At 46.9% G+C, this 19,583-nt stretch overlaps 1 protein-coding gene across 3 annotated transcripts in view; it reads right to left on the bottom strand.

Moving 5' to 3' along the window:
- The window catches only part of ndst2a (N-deacetylase/N-sulfotransferase (heparan glucosaminyl) 2a), a 544,670-nt gene that overhangs the window by 76,412 nt on the left and 448,675 nt on the right, over positions 1 to 19,583 (bottom strand). For all 3 annotated transcript variants that reach the window (XM_038782800.1, XM_038782799.1, XM_038782801.1), the window contains one exon: positions 13,000 to 14,384. In XM_038782800.1, coding sequence (XP_038638728.1) covers positions 13,000 to 13,992 — 993 coding nt within the window. In that variant the 5' untranslated portion in view covers positions 13,993 to 14,384. The remainder of the gene's footprint in view (positions 1 to 12,999; positions 14,385 to 19,583) is intronic.

The following is a 19,583-nucleotide window of genomic DNA, read 5'->3' as shown; positions in this document are numbered from 1 at the left end:
TCCTGTTAACGAGGCCTTGGTTACCCACTCGCAAAGTCAGCCTGGCTATTTCTGGAAATCCCTGCGTCGTTGTGGGACTAATAAAAATGCTTGCAGCGAGCAGCTAAAATGCCAGAAAGTCGGTATCATCTCCTCCGCTATCCGTTGAAGAATTTCCTCCCCCTCCAGTGCTAATGAAGACTACCCTTTGTAAAGACTGAAACCCTCTCTCGCCAGTGAGGAAAATCAATGAAAGTCTCACTTATTAAACCTGTGGCTTCAGGGGGAGTGTGCAGAAATATTTTAAGCCCGGTCATCACAGAATATTTTGGCAACTACCGCTTTTAATCAACATTACAGATCCATTTCGCCTACAGTAAACATTTTCACGTACAGCCCAACTCTGGAAAGATTCGGGTTTTTTTTTGGGGGCTTGGAAGCAAGTTTCAATTATTCAGTGTTACTATTTAACAGATTCACTTGTCGATATTTGGAACATGGGGTCTGCAGGCTGGATAGAGAGTCAGACAGGCCTGCATTAAATAAGCCCGTTGAATAATTTTAAAAGACCATTTGGTTGAAGTGGTCTGGGCACATTTTTTAGCAAAAGGCTTCCAGTTATTGTAAAAGCTGACTGATTTTGACAGCAACCTAGGAGAGACAGTTGTGCAGTTCGGAATAAAGAGGCTGAAATGCAAAGCTGTTCAGTGGTTTTCTGAGAGTAAACACATTACACACTTGGATTGGAAGGGTGAGAATTTAGTCTATTGGGGCAAAAAAAAAACAGATCAAGGGACTTTCCCCCACATACTTCCCTGGAATAAGGAAATTCAGTTACACAGCGCGACATAGAGAAACTGCCATTGTTCTCCTTGGAGTAGAGAACATAGAACATAGAACAGTACAGCACAGAACAGGCCCTTCGGCCCTCGATGTTGTGCCGAGCCATGATCACCCTACTCAAACCCACGTATCCACCCTATACCCGTAACCCAACCTTACTTTTTTAGGACACTACGGGCAATTTAGCATGGCCAATCCACCTAACCTGCACATCTTTGGACTGTGGGAGGAAACCGGAGCACCCGGAGGAAACCCACGCACACACGGGGAGGACGTGCAGACTCCACACAGACAGTGACCCAGCCGGGAATCGAACCTGGGACCCTGGAGCTGTGAAGCATTTATGCTAACCACCATGCTACCGTGCTGCCCCTGCTCGGGAACGCTAAGGAGATTTCAATGGAAGTTTTCAGAGTACCCGGACCCTGGGACGTATCATGCTGCTGCTGACGGTAGTGTTCAGAATTACATTCTTTGATTGGTTATCTTATATCCAACATGCTCTAGAGTGGCCCACTGGATTGACACCCAATCCAACACCTTAAACATTAACGCCCTCCACCACCGACGCACAGCGGCAGCAGTCATTACCATCGAGAAGATGCACTGCAGTAACTCACAAATTTGATGGTATTTTCCAAAGCTGTGACCTCCACCACCGAGAAGGACAAGGGCAGCAGGCGCATGGGAACACCAGCACATGGAAGATCCCCTCCAAGCCACTCACCATCCTGACTTGGAACTATAATCGCCGCTGTCAACTTCCTGGAGCTCCCTCCCTAACAGCACTCTGGGTGTACCTACACCACGTGGCTCAAAGCAGCAGCTCACCGCCATCTTCTCAAAGGAAATTAGGGATAGATAATGAAAAGAGCTAGCCTGGCCAGCGCCACCCACATCTTGTGAAACAAAATCCTTTCTAATATCTCTGTTGGACAATCCTCTTCCAGACAAAAGAGCCAGACTTAACGGAGACGATATCTTTGACTTTAACCGCCTCCCTGTGGAAGCACTTCCAATTCCTAGAAGCAAGATGGCCACCATGAAAACCATTCCGGTTTCCCGCCCGATGACTGTGCATCATGTTGGGAATGCTGCATCTGCGACTGGTGGGACAGCTGAGGGTGCGAGAGCAGCAGGTAACCACGACATACCGGGAACAGGACGCAGATCGACCTCCCACCTGGTGGGCCAGCTGATGGTGCGAGAGCAGCAGGTAACCACGACATACCGGGACGCAGATCGACCTCCCACCTGTCCCCAGCCATCTGGCTAAGTGGGAAGTGTTCCAACCGTCTCTGAACCTCCAGGCCCTTCGCATGTTTGACATTTTTGCTGTGCTGTGTTCCTGTGATAAATCGGAGAGCTGAGGAAATCCATTAGTATTAAAACAACTAAATCATGGATTTGATGAAAAAAAGGCAGCACTTTCTACTCCAAGTGTGTGATGCATTTACAATCAGGAAACCACTGAACAGCTTTGTATTTTAGTCCATTCATCCAGAACTTCATAATTGTCTCTCCGAGATCTCGAACTCTGGAACAATCAGTCACCTTTCACAATAACCGAAAGCCCTTTGCAGAAAATGTGCCCAGGCCACATCAACCTTTAAAAAAATGAATCGATGGGTTTATTTAATGAAAGAAATGTTTGAACAATGTCCACTGCTTGCGATCGTATGCACCATCCCGTAACCATGGAGATGCTGAGCACCGTGGGCCGTGGACAGCTTCAGAACAAAATTAGTGCTGCCAACCCTCTCCAGGATTGTCCTGAGGCCCACCCAGGAATTAAAGGCTAATCAGCAGCGAGGAATCCTGAAGAGAAATCACACAGGCAACGTTCAAGGGTTATCCAGGATGCTGTCCAACCGGAGCTGGCAACACCGATCGTGAAAAGCACTTGAAGCCACCTCCCTCACCCCCGGGAAACCATGAGTGAAGTGGAGCGAGAGCGGGAGAGAAACCAACGCTCCAAGCAAGCAACAAAACATAACAAACGTTCCAGATCTTTGCACATCAATGAAGCAGCGCAGGGGTTGACACGTTAACACGCCAAATCTCACATGCATGTCACACGCTTCTCCCTTCCCATGAGCAAAAATCCCACAAAGTCTCCGACAAGCCAACCCACCACCGTCCCTTCTCCCCTCGCAATATTCTCAGCTCGGGTAAAGAAGAAAGAACCCGCTGAGGACCCGGGTTCGATCCCTGCCCCGGGGTCACTGTCCGTGTGGAGTTTGCACATTGTCGCCATGTTTGCGTGGGTTTCACCCCCACAACCCAAAGATGTGCAGGGTAGGTGGATTGGCTACGCTAAATTGCCCCTTAATTGGAAAAAATGAATTGGATACACTAAATTTTAAAAAAAGAGAGGAAGAAAAACCCCACAATCGGAATCAAACCCGGGTCCCTGGCACTGTGAGGCAGCAGTGCTAGCCACTATGTCACCGTGCCATCCCCATAATCCACAAATTCCATCTGACTGCTTCGGAAATACATTTGAAACATGTCGCTATGGATTCTGACATAAATTCTCAATCATTTAGGAAAGCCCTTTACACACAAGATACGAGACACGAAAAAATAGCAGACGTCCAAACTGACACAGCTGGTTATGGTAACAGGGTTGGACAAAGAGAACCATAAAGATCAGCATGCTGCGGAACAGACTCGATGGGACGAATGGCCTACTTCTGCTCCTATCTCTTATGGACCAGCTGTGTTGAATGGTCGGTTCCTGAGCTCTACAATCTGTGTCATAAATATTACTTCCATTTTGGCTCTATTTTTGACTAAGTGGGTCTGTAAAAGGATATTGCATTTACATGTCAGCGACTCCAAGTAACCGGAGAACAGTCGGAAATTATTTTAACTTTGTGATACTGAAGCCTGCTTCCCCCGCAGTGCTTATCACAGCTATTTGTCACAGCAGTAAATTATGTGGCGCCGTGAATAAAAGTTGGGCAGGATTTATTCGCTCCTGTTAATCTTCAATCAACCTTGTGAGAGCAGAGAGCATTTGGAATCCAATTGGTTGCGACAGCATTGTAGAGAATGCCTTTTAGTCTGGTGCGGCTACAAGAATTTCACACACGGGACAGCACGGTGGGCGCAGCGGTTAGCAATGCTGCCTCACGGCGCCGACGTCCCAGGTTCGATCCCGGCTCTGGGTCACTGTCCGTGTGGAGTTTGCACATTCTCCCCGTGTCTGTGTGGGTTTCGCCCCCACAACCCAAAAGGATGTGCAGGGTAGCTAGATGGGCCACGCTAAATTGCCCCTTTCATTGGAAAAAGAAGAATTGGGTACTCTAAATTTAAAAGAAAAGAATTTCACACACACACAAAGAAATGAAGCTTCACTTCCTCGAGCACCTTCAAAACTTCAGTAAAGATTCCTATCTGCAAGTAACAAAATCCGCAAATGGGAAATTATTAAATAAATGAAATGGATGCATCTCAAGATTGAGATGTATAAAATGATGTGGGGCAGAGATAGAGTAGACAGAAAGAAACTTTTCTCCTTGGTAGGGGTACAGATTTAAGGGAAGGGACAGGAGGTTTATGAGGGGACGCGAGGAAAACATTTTTACCCAGAGGGTGGTAGGAGTCTGGAACTCGCTGCCTGAAAAGGGTGGTGGAGGCAGAGGCCCTCAGAACAGTTAAGAAATATTTAGATGTGCGCTTGCGATGCCAGGGCAGACAAGGCTGTGGACCAAAGTGCTGGAAAATGGGATTAGAATGGTTCGGTGGTTGTTTTTGACCGGCATAGATGTGATGGGCCGAATGGCCTTTTCTGTGCTGGTTGATTCTATGACCCTAGGCCCAAATTTAGTCAGGCAGAATGCAGCCTCATGAGACTTGGGAAGTCGATTCCACAAAACAAATACTTCTTAGGGGCTGGTTTAGCACAGGGCTAAATAGCTAGCTTTTAAAGTAGACCAAGGCAGGCCAGCAGCACGGTTCGATTCCCGTACCAGCCTCCCCGAACAGGCGCCGGAATGTGGCGACTAGGGGCTTTTCACAGTAACTTCATTTGAAGCCTACTTGTGTCAATAAGCGATTTTCATTTCATTAAAAATAAATTTAGTGTACTCAATTCATTTTTTTTTCAATTAAGGGGCAATTTAGCATGGCCAGTTCACCTACCCCTCACATCTTGGGCTGTGGAGGCAGACACGGGGAGAATGTGCAAACGCCACATGGATCGAACCCAGGTCCCTGGCACTGTGAGGTAGCAGTGCTAATCACTGCGCCACCATGCCGCACTGAGGTAGCAGTGCTAATCACTGCGCCACCATGCCACCCAGTGCCTTATAAAACATTACAACATAGCACAGATTGAGCCCAATTGGTCCACGCTGGAGTTCATGCACTCCACTAGCACCCTCCCACCCCTCTTTATCCCATCACATCAACATTCCTTTTACCCCCCCAGTTGCTTCTCTAGTTTCCCCTTAGATGCACCTTCTCGCACTGCCTGAGGTTAGCAAGTTTCACTGTCGAAGTATAACCACCTGAAAAGAAGCATAAATATTGGCACAAGTTGGACCAAATGGCCTGTTTCTAAGCTTTAAACTGTAGTTGAAAACTTTGAAGTGCTCATTCACTCCTGGTTTTCTGCATCGGCAGTATTTATGGAATTCTGCAGTAGTGCCTGGAGGTCCACAAGCATCAGTGTGGCACCAAGTATCACACTCGAGGGGTGCGAGAAATAGGAGGTGCAGACTTGATGGGCCGAATGGCCTTCTCCTGCACTGCAGGGATTCTATGAGAGCAGGTGAACAGCTTTTGAACTGTGGGCAATGGTGGACGGGGGCTCACAATCATCTGGATGGACAGAGAGACCAACAAAGAGTGGGTTTGATCCAAGAGTGGAAGTTGAGGAATCAAAAAGATTACAAATACAATTCGAGCGTGACAGATAGCAGAGTACGGACATTGGAAACAAAGGCACTGGCAACAACCGAAGGAGAAAATGAAGGTAAAAACATAAGAGGAAGAAGAAAAATCGGCTGGGTGGATAGAAATGAGATGTGGGTTGAGGAAGGATTGCTGAAAACCAGAGAAGGAAGAAAATGATGCCAATGGCTCCACTGAGGTTATGGTGACAACAGAGAACAAATGGAATTCGTGACGGGTTGCAGGAAGAGGAGGAGAGCAAATTGAATCAATTAGCGCAAATGTGTGAAAGAGTTTATAAACGGTCAGCACATTTCCAGTTGTTAATGAAGCAAATATTTGTGTGTGTGTGACCGCGCGTGTGTGAGAGCGCGGGTGTGAGAGCGCGTGTGTGAGAGCGCGGGTGAGAGAGCGTGGGTGTGAGAGCGTGGGTGTGAGAGCGTGGGTGTGAGAGCGTGGGTGTGAGAGCGTGGGTGAGAGAGCGTGGGTGTGAGAGAGCTTGTGAGTGTGAGAGAGCGTGTGTGAGTGTGCATGAGAGAGAAAATGTGAGAGAACGTGTGTGGTGACTGAGTGTGTGAGAGTTGCGTGTGAGGGAATATTTGTGCACCTTTTTTGTTATATAAATTTAGCGCACCCAATTATTTTTTTCCAATTAAGGGGCAATTTAGTGTGGCCAATCCACCTAACCTGCACATCTTTGGTTTTTGGGGGCGAAACCCACGCAAACACGGGGAGAATGTGCAAACTCCACACGGACAGTGACCCAGAGCTGGGATCGAACCTGGGACCTTGGCGCCGTGAGACAGCAGGGCTGACCCACTGCGCCGCCCTTGTGGGTGTACCTCTGAGCAACAGAACACGGTGGAACAAATTTTCATTGTTTGTTTTTCCTCATTTAAGTCATATTAGCAATAAGCTACAAATGCAGGAATGCTCGCACAGGTGGCTATTACATCGACCCTGAGAGTTTGCACATTTCGCCCCCAAAACCCCACAATGTGCAGGCTAGGTGGATTGGCCTCGCTAAATTGCCCCTTAATTGGAAAAAATGAATTGGGTACTCTAAATTTATAAAAGAAAAGAATAAACCAACTAAATAGCACTAGGTTGTAGAAAATTAAAAAATCAAAGTTAAAGTAGAAGGTCGGAGTGCAGGTTAGTGGTTAGGCGGATTGTTAACAGAAAGTAAAAGGAAGACACAGAACGTGTGAATGTCGTATTGCAGCAAGGAATCAGACAAGAGCAGGGAGATTTGATAATAGAACAAAATTAAAAGGCTTTGGTGTCAGGCTGGCACAGACCAGGTGCCAGGTAATCTATTGGTCTCTAAACAGTAGCCCCTCAGTGATGCACAGTATAAACCAGGAAATAACCCAGGTAACCCAGGTTTGTCAGTAAGGTACGACAATAATCATGGGCGATTTTATACAAACTGGATTAATTAGGGTTGCGTCAGGGGGAAGAGTTCATTGAATGGAATAGAGACTGTTTCTTGGAGCAATATGTTCAGAACCAACCAGGGAGCAGGCTATTCTGGATTCGGCACTGTGTAATGAGGAGGAATTAATTATTGTTAAGGATCCTCCTGGGACGAGTGGTCAGAGCAAGACGGAATTTCAAATTCAGTCTGAGGGCACAAAACTGGAGGCCCAAGCCAGCGTTCTGGAGTAAAATGTAATTCGATAGGCAAGACGACAGATTTGACCCGAGTGGATTGGGCAGGAAAACTAAAAGACAAGACAGTGGCAGTTGTTTAAGGAGATATTCCATTCCTCCCAACTAAAATATATTCCAGAGAGGACGAAAGATTGCAAGAGGGGGAAAAATCATCCATGGCCAAGCAACGGATAACATCAAGACGAAAACTAAAGCATACCATGTTGCAAAGGCCAGTGGCAGGCTGGAAGACTGGGAAACTTTTAAAGATCAACGAAGGGTTACTAAAGAAGTAATAAAAAGAGCAAAGGTAGATTATGAAAGAAAATTAACGCAAAATATTTAAAAAAACAATAGCAAAAGCTTCTATAAGCATATAAAAAGAAGAGAGACACTAAGGGGAGTTACTAACTAGGCAGTCAGTAGTGGGGAACATAGGGGCGGCACGGTGGTTCAGTTGTTAGCCCTGCTGCCTCACGGCACTGAGGACTCGGGTTTAATCCCGGCCCTAAGTCACTGTCCGTGTGGAGTTTGCACATTCTCCCCGCGTTTGCATGGGTTTCACCCCCGCAGCCCAAAGATGTGCAGGGTAGGTGGATTGGCCATGCTGAATTGCCCCTTAATTGGAAAAAAAAAAAGAATTGGGTATTCTAAATTTATAAAAATAAAGAACAAAAGAAAAAAAATGGTGGGGAACACAGAAATGGCAGAGGCACTAAATCAATATTTTGCTTGATTTTGCAGAGGAGGACGCTAGTATCATCCCAATAGTAACAGGTAATGCAGAGGTAACAGAAACTTCGAAGAATTTAAGTTCTTAATTAATAGGGAAGACGTTTTAAACAAACTATTGGGATTACAGGGCAGCACAGTGGCCCAGTGGGTTAGCACTGCTGCCTCACGGCGCCGAGGTCCCAGGTTCGATCCCGGCTCTGGGTCACTGTCCGTGTGGAGTTTGCACATTCTCCCTGTGTTTGCGTGGGTTTCACCTCCACAACCCAAAGATGTGCAGGGTAGGTGGATTGGCCACACTAAATTGCCCCTTAATTGGAAAAATTAACTGGGTACTCTAAATTTATTTTTTAAAACTATTGGGTTTAAAGGAGGACAAGTCCCCCGGACCTGATGGCCCACACCCTAGGGTCTTAAAGGAAGTGGCAGCAGAGATAGTGGATCCATTGGCTATAATATTCCAGACTTCTCTGGATGCGGGAAAGGTTCTAGTAGATTGGAAAAATGTTAATATAACGTTCTTATTCAAAAAGGGAGTGAGGCAGGAAGTAGGAAACTATAGAACAGTTAGTTTAACATCTGCCATTGGGAAATTGTTAGAATCCATTATTAAGGAAGTAATACCAGAACATTCAGAAAATCAAAACTCAATCCGTTAGAGCCAGTATAGTTTCTGAAGGTCAAATCGTGTTTGATTAATTTGTTAAAGAAGTACACATGTCCCTAAAGGCAGCAGTTCAAGTAGACAAGGTTGTAAAGAAGGCCCTCCTACATTGGCAGAGGTATAGAATATTATAGTAAGAATATAATGTTGGAATTTTATAGAATACTGGTGACGCCACACCTGGAGTATTCCAGTTGTTTGTTTAAAACTTCTTCCCCATACTGGAGTATTGTGCGCAGTTCTGGCCGCCACATCACAAGAAGGACGTTATTGCTCTGGAGAGAGGGCAGAGGAGGTTTACAAGAATGTTGCCAGGGCTAGAAAAGTGTGGCTACGAAGAGAGATTGGATCGGTTGGGGCAATTTTCATTTGAACAACGAGGGCTGAAGGGTGACTTGAGTGAGGTTTACAAAATTATGAGGGGAAGAGATACAGAGTGGACAGGAAAAAACTGTTTTCCTTGGTGGGGAATTCTAGAACCAGGGGTCATAGCTTCAGGATAAGTGGGAGATAGTGTTGTGGGGATATGAGGAAGAATGTTTTTACGCAGAGGATAGTGGGAGTCTGAGGGCACTGCCCGAGTTGGTAGTGGTGGCAGAGATCCTAAACACTTTTAAAAAGTACTTGGATCTGCACCTTAAGTGCTGTAAATTACAAGGCTATGGACCGGGTGCAGGAAGGTGGGATTAATAATAAGAATAATCGCTTATTGTCGAGGCTGGTATGGGAAGGGCACCTGGGTGTCCTCGGGCTGGCATGGACAAGAAGGGCCGAATGGCCTCGCCTGGGCTGTAACCTTTCCACGTAACAAGCCAAGTGGATAATGGGGATCCTGTAGATGGAGTATATCTGGACTTCCAGTTGGCATTTGATAAGGCGCCACACAAAACGTTAATACACAAAGTAAGATCACATGGGATTAGGGATTAGCTTGGATAGAAGACTGGCTGACGGCCAGAAGGCAGAAAGTCAGGATAAATGGGTCCTTTTCGGATTGGCAGGATGTAACTAGTGGAGTGCCACAGGGTTTGATCCTCATGCCCCAATTATTTACAACCGATATTAACAACTTGGACACAGGGATGCAATGTGCTATAGCCAAATTTGCAGATGACACTAAAACAAGCGGGATAGTAAGTTGCAACGAGGAAGTAAGAAATTTACAAATGGAATAAAAAGGTTAGGTGAGTGAGCCCAAATTTGGCAGGATGGAGTTTAACATGGATAAGTGCGAGGTCATTCATTTTGGCCGAGAAATGGGAAGGCAATTTATGATCTAAATGGGGAGATGCTTCAGAGTGCTCCGGTGCAGAGGGATCTGGGTGTCCTTGTGCATGAATCACAGAAATCTAGCACGCAGGTACATTGGGTAATAGGGAAGGCAAATGGAATATTGGCCTTTATAGCTAAAGGAATAGAATATAAAAGTCGGGAAGTGCTGCTGTAACTGTACAAGGCATTGGTGAGGCTGCACCTGGAGTATTGTGTACATTGTGGTCCCTTTAGTTGCAAAGTGACGTAGTGCTTTAGAGGCAGTTCAGAGGAGGTTCACTAGATTGATTCCAGAGATGAGGGTTTTTTCTTATGAAGGGATTGAGCAGCTTAGCTCTTTACTTTCTCGAGTTTAGAAGAATGAGAGGAGATCTAATTGAGGTATACAAGATGATAAAAGGTATTGACAAAGTAAACGTAGAGTGGATGCGTCCTCTTGTGGGGAAATATAGAACGAGAGGTCATAGTTTTAGGATAAGGCAGATTTAAAACAGAGATGGGGTGAAATGACTTCTCTCAAAGGGTCGTGAACCTGTGGAATTCACTACCCCAGAGTGCGGTGGACGTCGGGACATTGAGTAACTTTGAGGAGGAGACAGATTTTGAATTAGTAACGGGTTGAAGGGTTGTGGAGGACAGGTGGGAAAGTGGAGTTGAGGCCGGGAGGAGATCAGCCATGATGGCATTGAATGGCAGAGTGGACCCCAGGGGTTAAATTGCCCACTCCAGCTCCTAGTTCTTACGTTCAATCAAGTGACAAAGAGTCTTTTCAGTTATGGGTTGGTACTGGGGAGGGGGCACTGCACAGAAGGGGTGGACTAAATGACCAAAGAATGTGGGGAGCGGGGACCACACAAAGTTACTTCCAGGAATATACCCAATCAAAGTTGGCAATCGTACTGCTTCTGGGCCTCAACAAAAGGAGGGAGGGAGAGCAGAAAGTTAGGTGATAAAATAAAGGATTCCACGAAAAGGAACCAATTTGGAAATGCGAGGAATAAGAGGAACATTAAAAAGGACGAAAGAAAAATGAAGAATGGGCAACAAATCGTAAAGTGAATACGAGAAGAAAAGTCACCAGTTAGCATTTTAAGCGAGTTCAGTATTTTGAGTCATGTCAGCTTGCCTGCTCTTCAAATTTTGCAACTGGGTCTGGAGGTTGTCATTGACAGTGTTTTAGGCCTGTCATATGTTTTATATCTCTGATCCATGCAGAGATGACACTAGTTTCTGTGCGTGTAACAGGTTTTGTTCACAATGCTTTCAAATGCCTGCTCCATGCTTCCAGCTTTTTAATACAGCTTTGTTTACTCCATGCGGAGTCCACATCCAGGCTTAACCAATCAAACACACCGAACATCAATAGTAAAAGACTCACTTAATCCAACACAGAACAATTGAACACGACAAAGGCAACGGGAAGATGGATCGGAAGCTCTGAGAGTCCATTCGCCGATATTTGTTCTTACTGCTGGCAACACAGGAGCCAGAGACCAAATGCTTTTACGATGGGCTGGGCAGCATGGTGGCACAGTGGTTAGCACTATGGCTTCACAGCACCAGGGTCCCAGGTTCGATTCCCCATTGGGTCACTGTCTGTGCAGAGTCTGCACGTTCTCCCCCTGTGTGCGTGGGTTTCCTCCGGGTGCTCCGGTTTCCTCCCACAGTCCAAAGGTGTGCAGGTTAGGTAGATTGGCCATGATAAATTGCCCTTAGGTTAGGTGGGGCTACTGGGATGGGGTGGAGGTGTGGGCATAAGTGGGTGCAATTTCCAAGAGCCGGAGCAGACTCGATGGGCCGAATGGCCTCCTTCCGCACTGTAAATTCTATGATTCTATGATTTGTATTAGGAAGTACAGTGGAATCCTGTCCATTGTATCAATGCAACCATCGATCAAATGCCACACAAATTACAAAAAAAAATGAAACGCAGTCTTCAAAAAAGGTGAATTCTAGTCACTTAATCTTCAATGTCCCTCAAAGACTCTCATGTTAACAAATATGTATATAATGATCATTTATCAGCATGATTTGATTTTTAAAAATAAATTTAGAGTGCCCAATTCTTTTTTTACAATGAAGGGACAATTTACTGTGGCCAATTCACCTACCCTGCACATCTTTTTGGGTTGTGGGGGTGAGACCCACGGAGACTCGGGCAGAATGTACAAACTCCACACGATGTGAAGATGCCGGCGTTGGACTGGGGTTATCACAGTAAGAAGGCTTACAACACCAGGTTAAAGTCCAGCAGCTTTGTTTCAAACACGAGCTTTCAGAGCACTGCTCCTTCCTCAGGTGAATGAAGAGGTATGTTCCAGAAGCATTTATATAGACAAAGTCAGAGATGCCACACGGACAGTGACCCGAGGCCGGGATCGAACTCGGGTCCCTGCGCCGTGAGGCAGCAGTGCTAACCATTGTGCCACGCGACGCATGATTTGATTTTAAATTATTGAAGCTTCATGTTTCAGTGCTTAAGCTGAAATGAAAAGCTCGCTTGGAGTCAACTTTAAATTACATGTTCCGCAAAACAAGTAATTGTTTGGAAATTCCTGACGAGGCTTCATTGAGGCTGCGTTTGCCATCGTGGCCAATTGTGTCACAGCAACAACATCCGGAGAAGGTGAACGCAAATTCCACCGTGACAGTTGATGAATTTGAGTCTCATTTTAACTTTTAAGGTAACAGTTCCAAGCATGAGAGAAGGAGAACATTCTGTTTTTACTCTACGAATTGTTATATTCTAGACCACGCTGTCTGAAAAGCTGGTGGATGCAGATTTCACAAAGTATTTTCAAAATGGCATTGGATAAATATTTGGAAGGACCATGGTGCAAAAGACAATTTGGACAACTCATTCAAAGAGACAGCACAGGAATGGTGGGCTGAATGGCCTCCTTCTATAGATCACTGAAAATGCTGCTTAGAACCCCAATGGGACTGCTTACCTCAACATCCATGACCTTCATCCTGGTCCCTTCCTTACCCACAAAGATGTCGTCAATGTCCACCAAGAGATAGCGGTCGAGGGGCAGACACAGGCGTTTGCCCGTAAGATAGGCAATGGCGTCTACTAAGATCAGCTTGTGCAGCCAGAAGTTTAGGTTGTTTCCGAAGAAGACTCGCTGGATGCCGTCGTGCAGCCCCAGGTCCTGCACCACCGTCGCGTGCAGTGCTTTGTGCGTGCTCAGGTGGGGGATGAACTCTGCCGACTTGGTGCTGGCCAGGAGGACTGGCTCGTAGGTGCTGTGGTTGGACTGAAAGACTGTCCAGTCATCCCCTGGCAAGGGGCCCTGTTCCACCTCGTTGGCCCGCGTCACGTAAAGCAGCGGCGCGTTCGGATTGATGTGATAGTCCTTCAAGCCGAGGTTCGAGTGCAGGTACAAGGGGAACCCCTTGAGTTGAGCACTTAGTAAACTGTTCTCATTGGCTTTGAAGAAACCAATAATTCCGACGCTGTACTCTATACAGTATTTATCCAGCAGCTCCCTGTTCCAGGCATCCAGGTTTACATACTTGAGAACATTTTCATATACAATAAGGGCATATCGCCCCCGATCTTTGTCTGTTAAAGTTGGCACATCCCCCTTCCCCGGGGCTATCTCTATCCTATACTTAAAGCGGCTGGACTCCAAAATGGCCACAATTTCTTGACCTAGTTGCGAATAAATACTTTCAGCAAATACCAGGACCACTGGGTCAGTCCTCGATGTGTCCACCGCCGGCATAAAGCGCCTGAGCGACTGTGGGGGCAGGGAAATTCTGTGCTGACTGTTGCAATCACTGATCGGTAAGGGCAGGGCCTCCTTAATCTTTGGGCTGTTGGTCACATAGTAGGCCAAGAAACACATGGAGATCAGACTGAACACTATCAGCACTAAAATCAACCGGTGGAGCTCCAGCTGGCGAAAATTCCGTACAAACTTCCAAACGTTAACCATTGTGAGCACGGGGCAGCTTGAGCCTCGGAGAAGGGTCTGAGAGAGGTCCACACAATGGCAGTGATGACCAGCAGCAGCAGCAAGCAGTAATCCACTCCTCTGCGACGGCCATTTATTCTACGTGACCATGGCAAAACAATCCCATCGCTCTCTGGCTGGGGCTAGTCTCCTTCCACCTCACCTCAAGCCCCCGCCCACCACCACCACCACCACCCCTCCTCCAATCTCAGACATCAACTGGCGCCAGACCGGGTGTCATGGGCTCGAGGGGGCAGCGGCCATCTTGAAGAAACCAACACCGCCCCTGCCGCTGTGCCCAGAGAGGTGACCGTTCAAGTTCCTCGCCAGACGAGATCATCAGACATTCTCTCCCGGGGTTACCCCTCGGAAACCTGCAACACACAAGCAAACAGACACAAATGAATAACAGCATCACGTCGCCAACTAACCGCCACTTTATTGGCTTGGGTGTAAGACATGTGACCCATGGTGGCCAATCCCCAACAAGTGGGTTGAATGGCTCATTACCCGTGTAGTGCTAATTAATCTGGAAAAGTCCAAGGCAGAACAACCCATTTCTGATTAATGACAATGGGTTGGCCTTGTGTATACAATCTGCATTTATATAGCATCTCTAACAAAGTAAACAATCCCAAAATGTTACATAACGGCAGTTATCAAACAAATCTGAGCCAGGTAAGGTGTTTTAAAAACACGTGACCAAAGATTTGGTCAATGAAGTAGGTCTTGAGGTAGGTCTTAGAGGAGTTACAGAGGGGTTTAAGAGATGGAGCATCTGGTGTTTAGTGCTGGATGAGCCTAATGGCCTTTTTTTGTGCCGTAACGATTCCATTATTCTATGATTCTGTTAACACATATTGGTAAAAGGCACTGGATAAGCCAAACCGATATGCTAACAGGAATGACTACAAAAGGGGTGATGTAAATCTCTTTGTTCAATCACCCAGCTCACTTGCTCCAATTTCACCCAAGCCAGCCAGTCACCCAAACTGTTTTCAGCTGCACATTTGGGTTCGAGTTCTCGCACCGGCAATCTCTCTCACTCCTCGCTGCCGCAGACCAACAAGACAGGCTCCACTCTCCTGAGGAGCACGCTGGTGCAACTTCAGTGTCAGTGGCCTGGTAGGTACAGAGCTGATCCAACAGCCAAATTCTTGCCTTAGCCGTGCCTCCCCGAAACATCAGCAGGCTGACGTGGTTTCACTGCATTGACATATGCCCCGGCACCTGCCTGGCCAAGGTCTTCAGCAGCGTACACAGTGCTGTCCATTGGCAGATGCCGTCTTATCTCAAGCACTGGGAGACCCACGGAGGGTGGGGGGATTGAAAAAGCAAAATATCCAGGACACTGAATTTCAGAGGGAGAGGCACAGAAAATGTAAGAAAAGCTCAGAACAGGCAATAAAACACATTGCACTCTTAGTGGTTAGCACTGCAGCGTCACAGCACCAGGGATCTGGGTTCGATTCCAGCCTCGGGTGACTGTGCAGAGTCGGCATGTTCTTCCCGTGTCTGCGTGGGTTTCCTCCGGGTGCTCCGCTTTCCTCCCACAGTCCAACGATGTGCAGGTTAGGAAGATTGGCCATGATAAATTGCCCGTAGTGTCCAGGGGTGTGCAAGTTAGGCTTTGGGAATAGGGTGGGAGTGGGGGCCTTGGTACGGTGCGGATTCTATGTTCGAAATATTACTATGCAGCAAAACATCTAATGCTCTTCACAGGTCACAGAGGGTTAATGTTTACAGTCAGTTTTATTTTAATTGGGCAGGCAGGACTTGCACAGGCCTGAAGGAACGCCGATTTTCTACACCTGCCCAATATGGAGGGGAAAATCGAGTGAGGCATAAAAGTGGCATTGCATCCCATTCTGACAGACAAGGGTCTGGTTAACATCACCCCGTTAACGCTGTGCCTGACTTTTTTTTAAATTTAGAGTACCCAATTCATTTCTTCCAATTGAGGGACAATTAGCGTGGCCAATCCACCTACCCTGCACATCTTTGGGTTGTGGGGGTGAAAACCACGCAGACACGGGGAGAATGTGCAAACTCCACACAGACAGTGACCCAGAGCCGGGATCGAACCTGGGACCTCAGCGCCGTGAGTCAGCAGTGCTAGCCCACTGCGTCACCGTGCTGCCCTGTGCCTGACCTTCCAGTGTTTCCTGTTGATTGTTTGGCGTTAAACCAAAGGTCACGTGGAGATCTGAGAAAATATCGTGGAGCATTAAAGGAACTTTCTCTACCGCTGAAACTACGAGACAGCAGCGATCACACTGACCTTTCTCGGTGAGGTAACTTCCACACACCGGCCTACTGCAAGATGAGGATAAGAGCATAGGAAATAGGAACAGGAGAGGGCCATTCAGCCCCTCGAGCCTGCTCCTTCATCCTGTAAGATCATGGCTGATCTCCTCCCTCAATTCCATTTCCTGTTTCTTTTTACTTTATTCTTTCATGGCACATGGGAGTCGTTGGCTAGGCCTGTATTTGTTCCCAAGCCCGAATTGCCCTTGAACAGAATGGCTTGCTGGGCCAATTCAGAGGGGCATTTAAGAGTCAAGCTACTGCTGTGGATCTGTAGTCACAAGTAGGCCAGGCCGGGTAAGGACGGCAGCACGGTGGTTAGCATTTCTGCCTCATAGCGCCAGGGGCCCAGGTCCGATTTTGGCCTTGGGGGTGACCAAGTGGAGTTTGCACGTTCTCCCCATGTCTGCGTGGGTTTCCTCCGAGTGCTCCAATTTCCTCCACGGTCCAAAGCTGTGCAGGTTAGGGGGAGTGGCCACGCCAAAAATTGCCCGTTCGTGCCAGGTGTTCAGGTGAGGTGGGGCTTGGACGCGGGGAGTGGGCCGAGGTCGGGCGCACTCAATGGGCCAAATCACCACTGAAGTATGGGCCAAACAGCAGCCAACGTGCGCACAGCAAGATTCCAGAAGCAGCCAATGGAAGGGATGACATGATTTGCTGTCGGTTTGGGTGATAGATGTTGGCCACCATGACGAGACACTTTTTGAAAAGTGCCATTAGGATCTTTCCGTGGCAGCTGAACAGGCAGATGGGACCTCATCTGAAAGGTGGCATGACCAAGATCGAGATGTCAGACAGGGCTGGCACAGGAGAGAGACTTTGATGCTACAATCTGCAGCCTCCAAAGTGACAGTGCCGGCAAATGAACTGAAATCTAAAGCTGTCAAACTGACACTTCACAGATTTCACACATCAGTTAGATTTATGTTTCGGAGAATTTTTTTTTTTTAAAAAGAAGCATTCAGATTCCGAAACAGGTTACTTTGAGATTAATCACAGCATGGGCAATCGAATGCTGCACAAGACATGTTTACTTCCACCTAAAAAAAGCCAAATATTACTGCAACGTGATGAATGATTTTTCCATGTCTCCAGCACAAGTGATCACTGATGGGTTGGGTGCTCTGGATCCGTGGAACACATACAGGCCACCAACACTTAAAATAGTACAACACTATTTTATTAAACTATAAACTGTTGAACATACTTTCACTGTGGGTTAACACGATGTTAGATTAACTAAAAACCTGTGCCTATCCTAACCAGTCTAATCACTCAGCACATGGTGAGGATCTGTGCTGTAAGCTCTGTACTTCTGAGAGGCTGCATCCCGAATGAGCGGGAAAACTGATGCCCTCTGTCTTTATAGTGAGTGTGCTCTAACTGGTGATTGGCTGCGGTGTTTGTGCATGTTGATTGGTCCTACTGTATGTCCATCAGTGTGTGTGTCTGCACCATGATATACTGGTGTATATTATGACAATCACAAACCCCAACTTTGAGATGTTATTTTGCCGTATTCCCCAGTCAACGGCGCTTTCTTCTCTTCCCTCACATTTTCGATCTTGCCGACTCCATCCCTTCCCCCACACCCCCACAACTCCATGCTGTTTTTGCGGCGACTTACCCTCCCTCTGGACACGCCTTTTGTTGTTTTACTCGTCTCATTAACCCCCCTTCTGCTTTGCGCCATTCTCACTTCTGTGATTTAATCAGCGCTGCCCGGCACAGGCCTTCCCACCCGGACCTCTCTCTGTCCCCTTTTCCCTGTCTCTGTACTTCAGCTAATCACTGGGAATCAGAAAATTCAAATGGAAAACACTGGAAATACTCAGCTGACCAGGTGGAGTCTGCGGAGGGAGAGAGTCAATGTTTCAGCTGTGTCTGGTTGGCAAGATGTCACAGGGTTCAGTTCTCGGACCCCAACTATATACAATAAGTATTAATGATTTGGATGTCGGGATAGAAGGTTCTACAGCCAAATTTTCATATGACACTAAAATAGGTGGATAGTAAGGTGCAATGAGGAAATATGAGAATTATATCTGGTTATAGATAGTTTAGGTGAGTGGGCCAATATGTGGCAGATGGAGTTTAACATGGGCAAGTGTGAGGTTATCCATTTTGGGCGGAATAGAAAGGCAACTTATTATCTAAATGGGGAAAAGCTTCAGAATGCTTTGGTGCAGAGGGTGTCCTCGTGCATGAATCGCAGAAAACTAGCACAGGTGCAGCGGGTATAAGGGATGGTGTAGCCACCTGGGATGATCACTGCCCAAACACAAAATGGAAGATTGCAGGGAATGCAGGGAAAATGGACAGGTTGTAAAAGGCAAGCAGCTTGCAGAGTGCTTGTATATTTGGACTGCTGCAGAAACCAGTTTTGGCTGTTGCAGAAACCAGACAGCACTATGAAAAGAAAACAGTTAGCATATTAATGAGGCGATACCGGGCGATCCCCAGGCACAAAAGAAACAAGTTAATACTAATCAATACATTCAATGGAAGGCCAGACTTTTCGGCGCCAAAGAAGCCCAAAACAATAAGTCCCAAGAACCGCCCCAGTGATCGAGATACTGTCCCATTATTGGGGAATTCAAATCAATCGATTGGGAAGAGATCCAATCGATTGCGAGAGTATAGAGGGTCCGCCCAGGTGGGCGCAAGACCCTGAGAGGAGTATAAGACAGAGACCGCGACCCCAGCTCTCTCTCTCTGCCAGCCTCTCCTTGACCAGCCAGCCCTCCCAGCAGAACACCGTTGCAGCAGAAGAACCTTGAGGAGGAGAGGTCTGGACAGAAGCCGCCAGCAAGTAAGTCACAACGCACGCTACGGGAATAGACACTCCTGACCCCCTGTAGTCCATAACTACTGGAAGCCTGCGGACCCAGGACAAGCTAGAGGCCGTTGTTCCCTGATCCGGCAGTCCCCTTATCCAGATACGTATTTGGCCTATTAGCGGTAGGATTAGCCTAGTCTTATAGTTTTATATGCATGATTAGTAGATTACTGTAATATAATAAACGTGTCTTGTTTGAACTTACTAATTGGTGTATGGTTTTATTGCTTTGAACTTGACCTTGAAACTTGTGGCGGTATCTTAACGATACCTGGCGACTCCAAAGCTAAGTAACGAAACAAAGCCAAATTGAGTGTTAAGCACACTCACCCAGAACGAGCAACAATGGCAAATGGAATTTTAACCTTTGTAGCTCAAGGAATAGAGTATAAAAGTAGAGAAGTGTTGCTGCAACTGTACAAGGCAT

Source organism: Scyliorhinus canicula, chromosome 22, assembly GCF_902713615.1.
Source record: "Scyliorhinus canicula chromosome 22, sScyCan1.1, whole genome shotgun sequence".
NCBI lineage: Eukaryota > Metazoa > Chordata > Chondrichthyes > Carcharhiniformes > Scyliorhinidae > Scyliorhinus > Scyliorhinus canicula.
The sequence above is the reverse complement of the archived record's forward strand: the minus strand, read 5'-3'. Positions and strand labels throughout refer to the sequence as shown.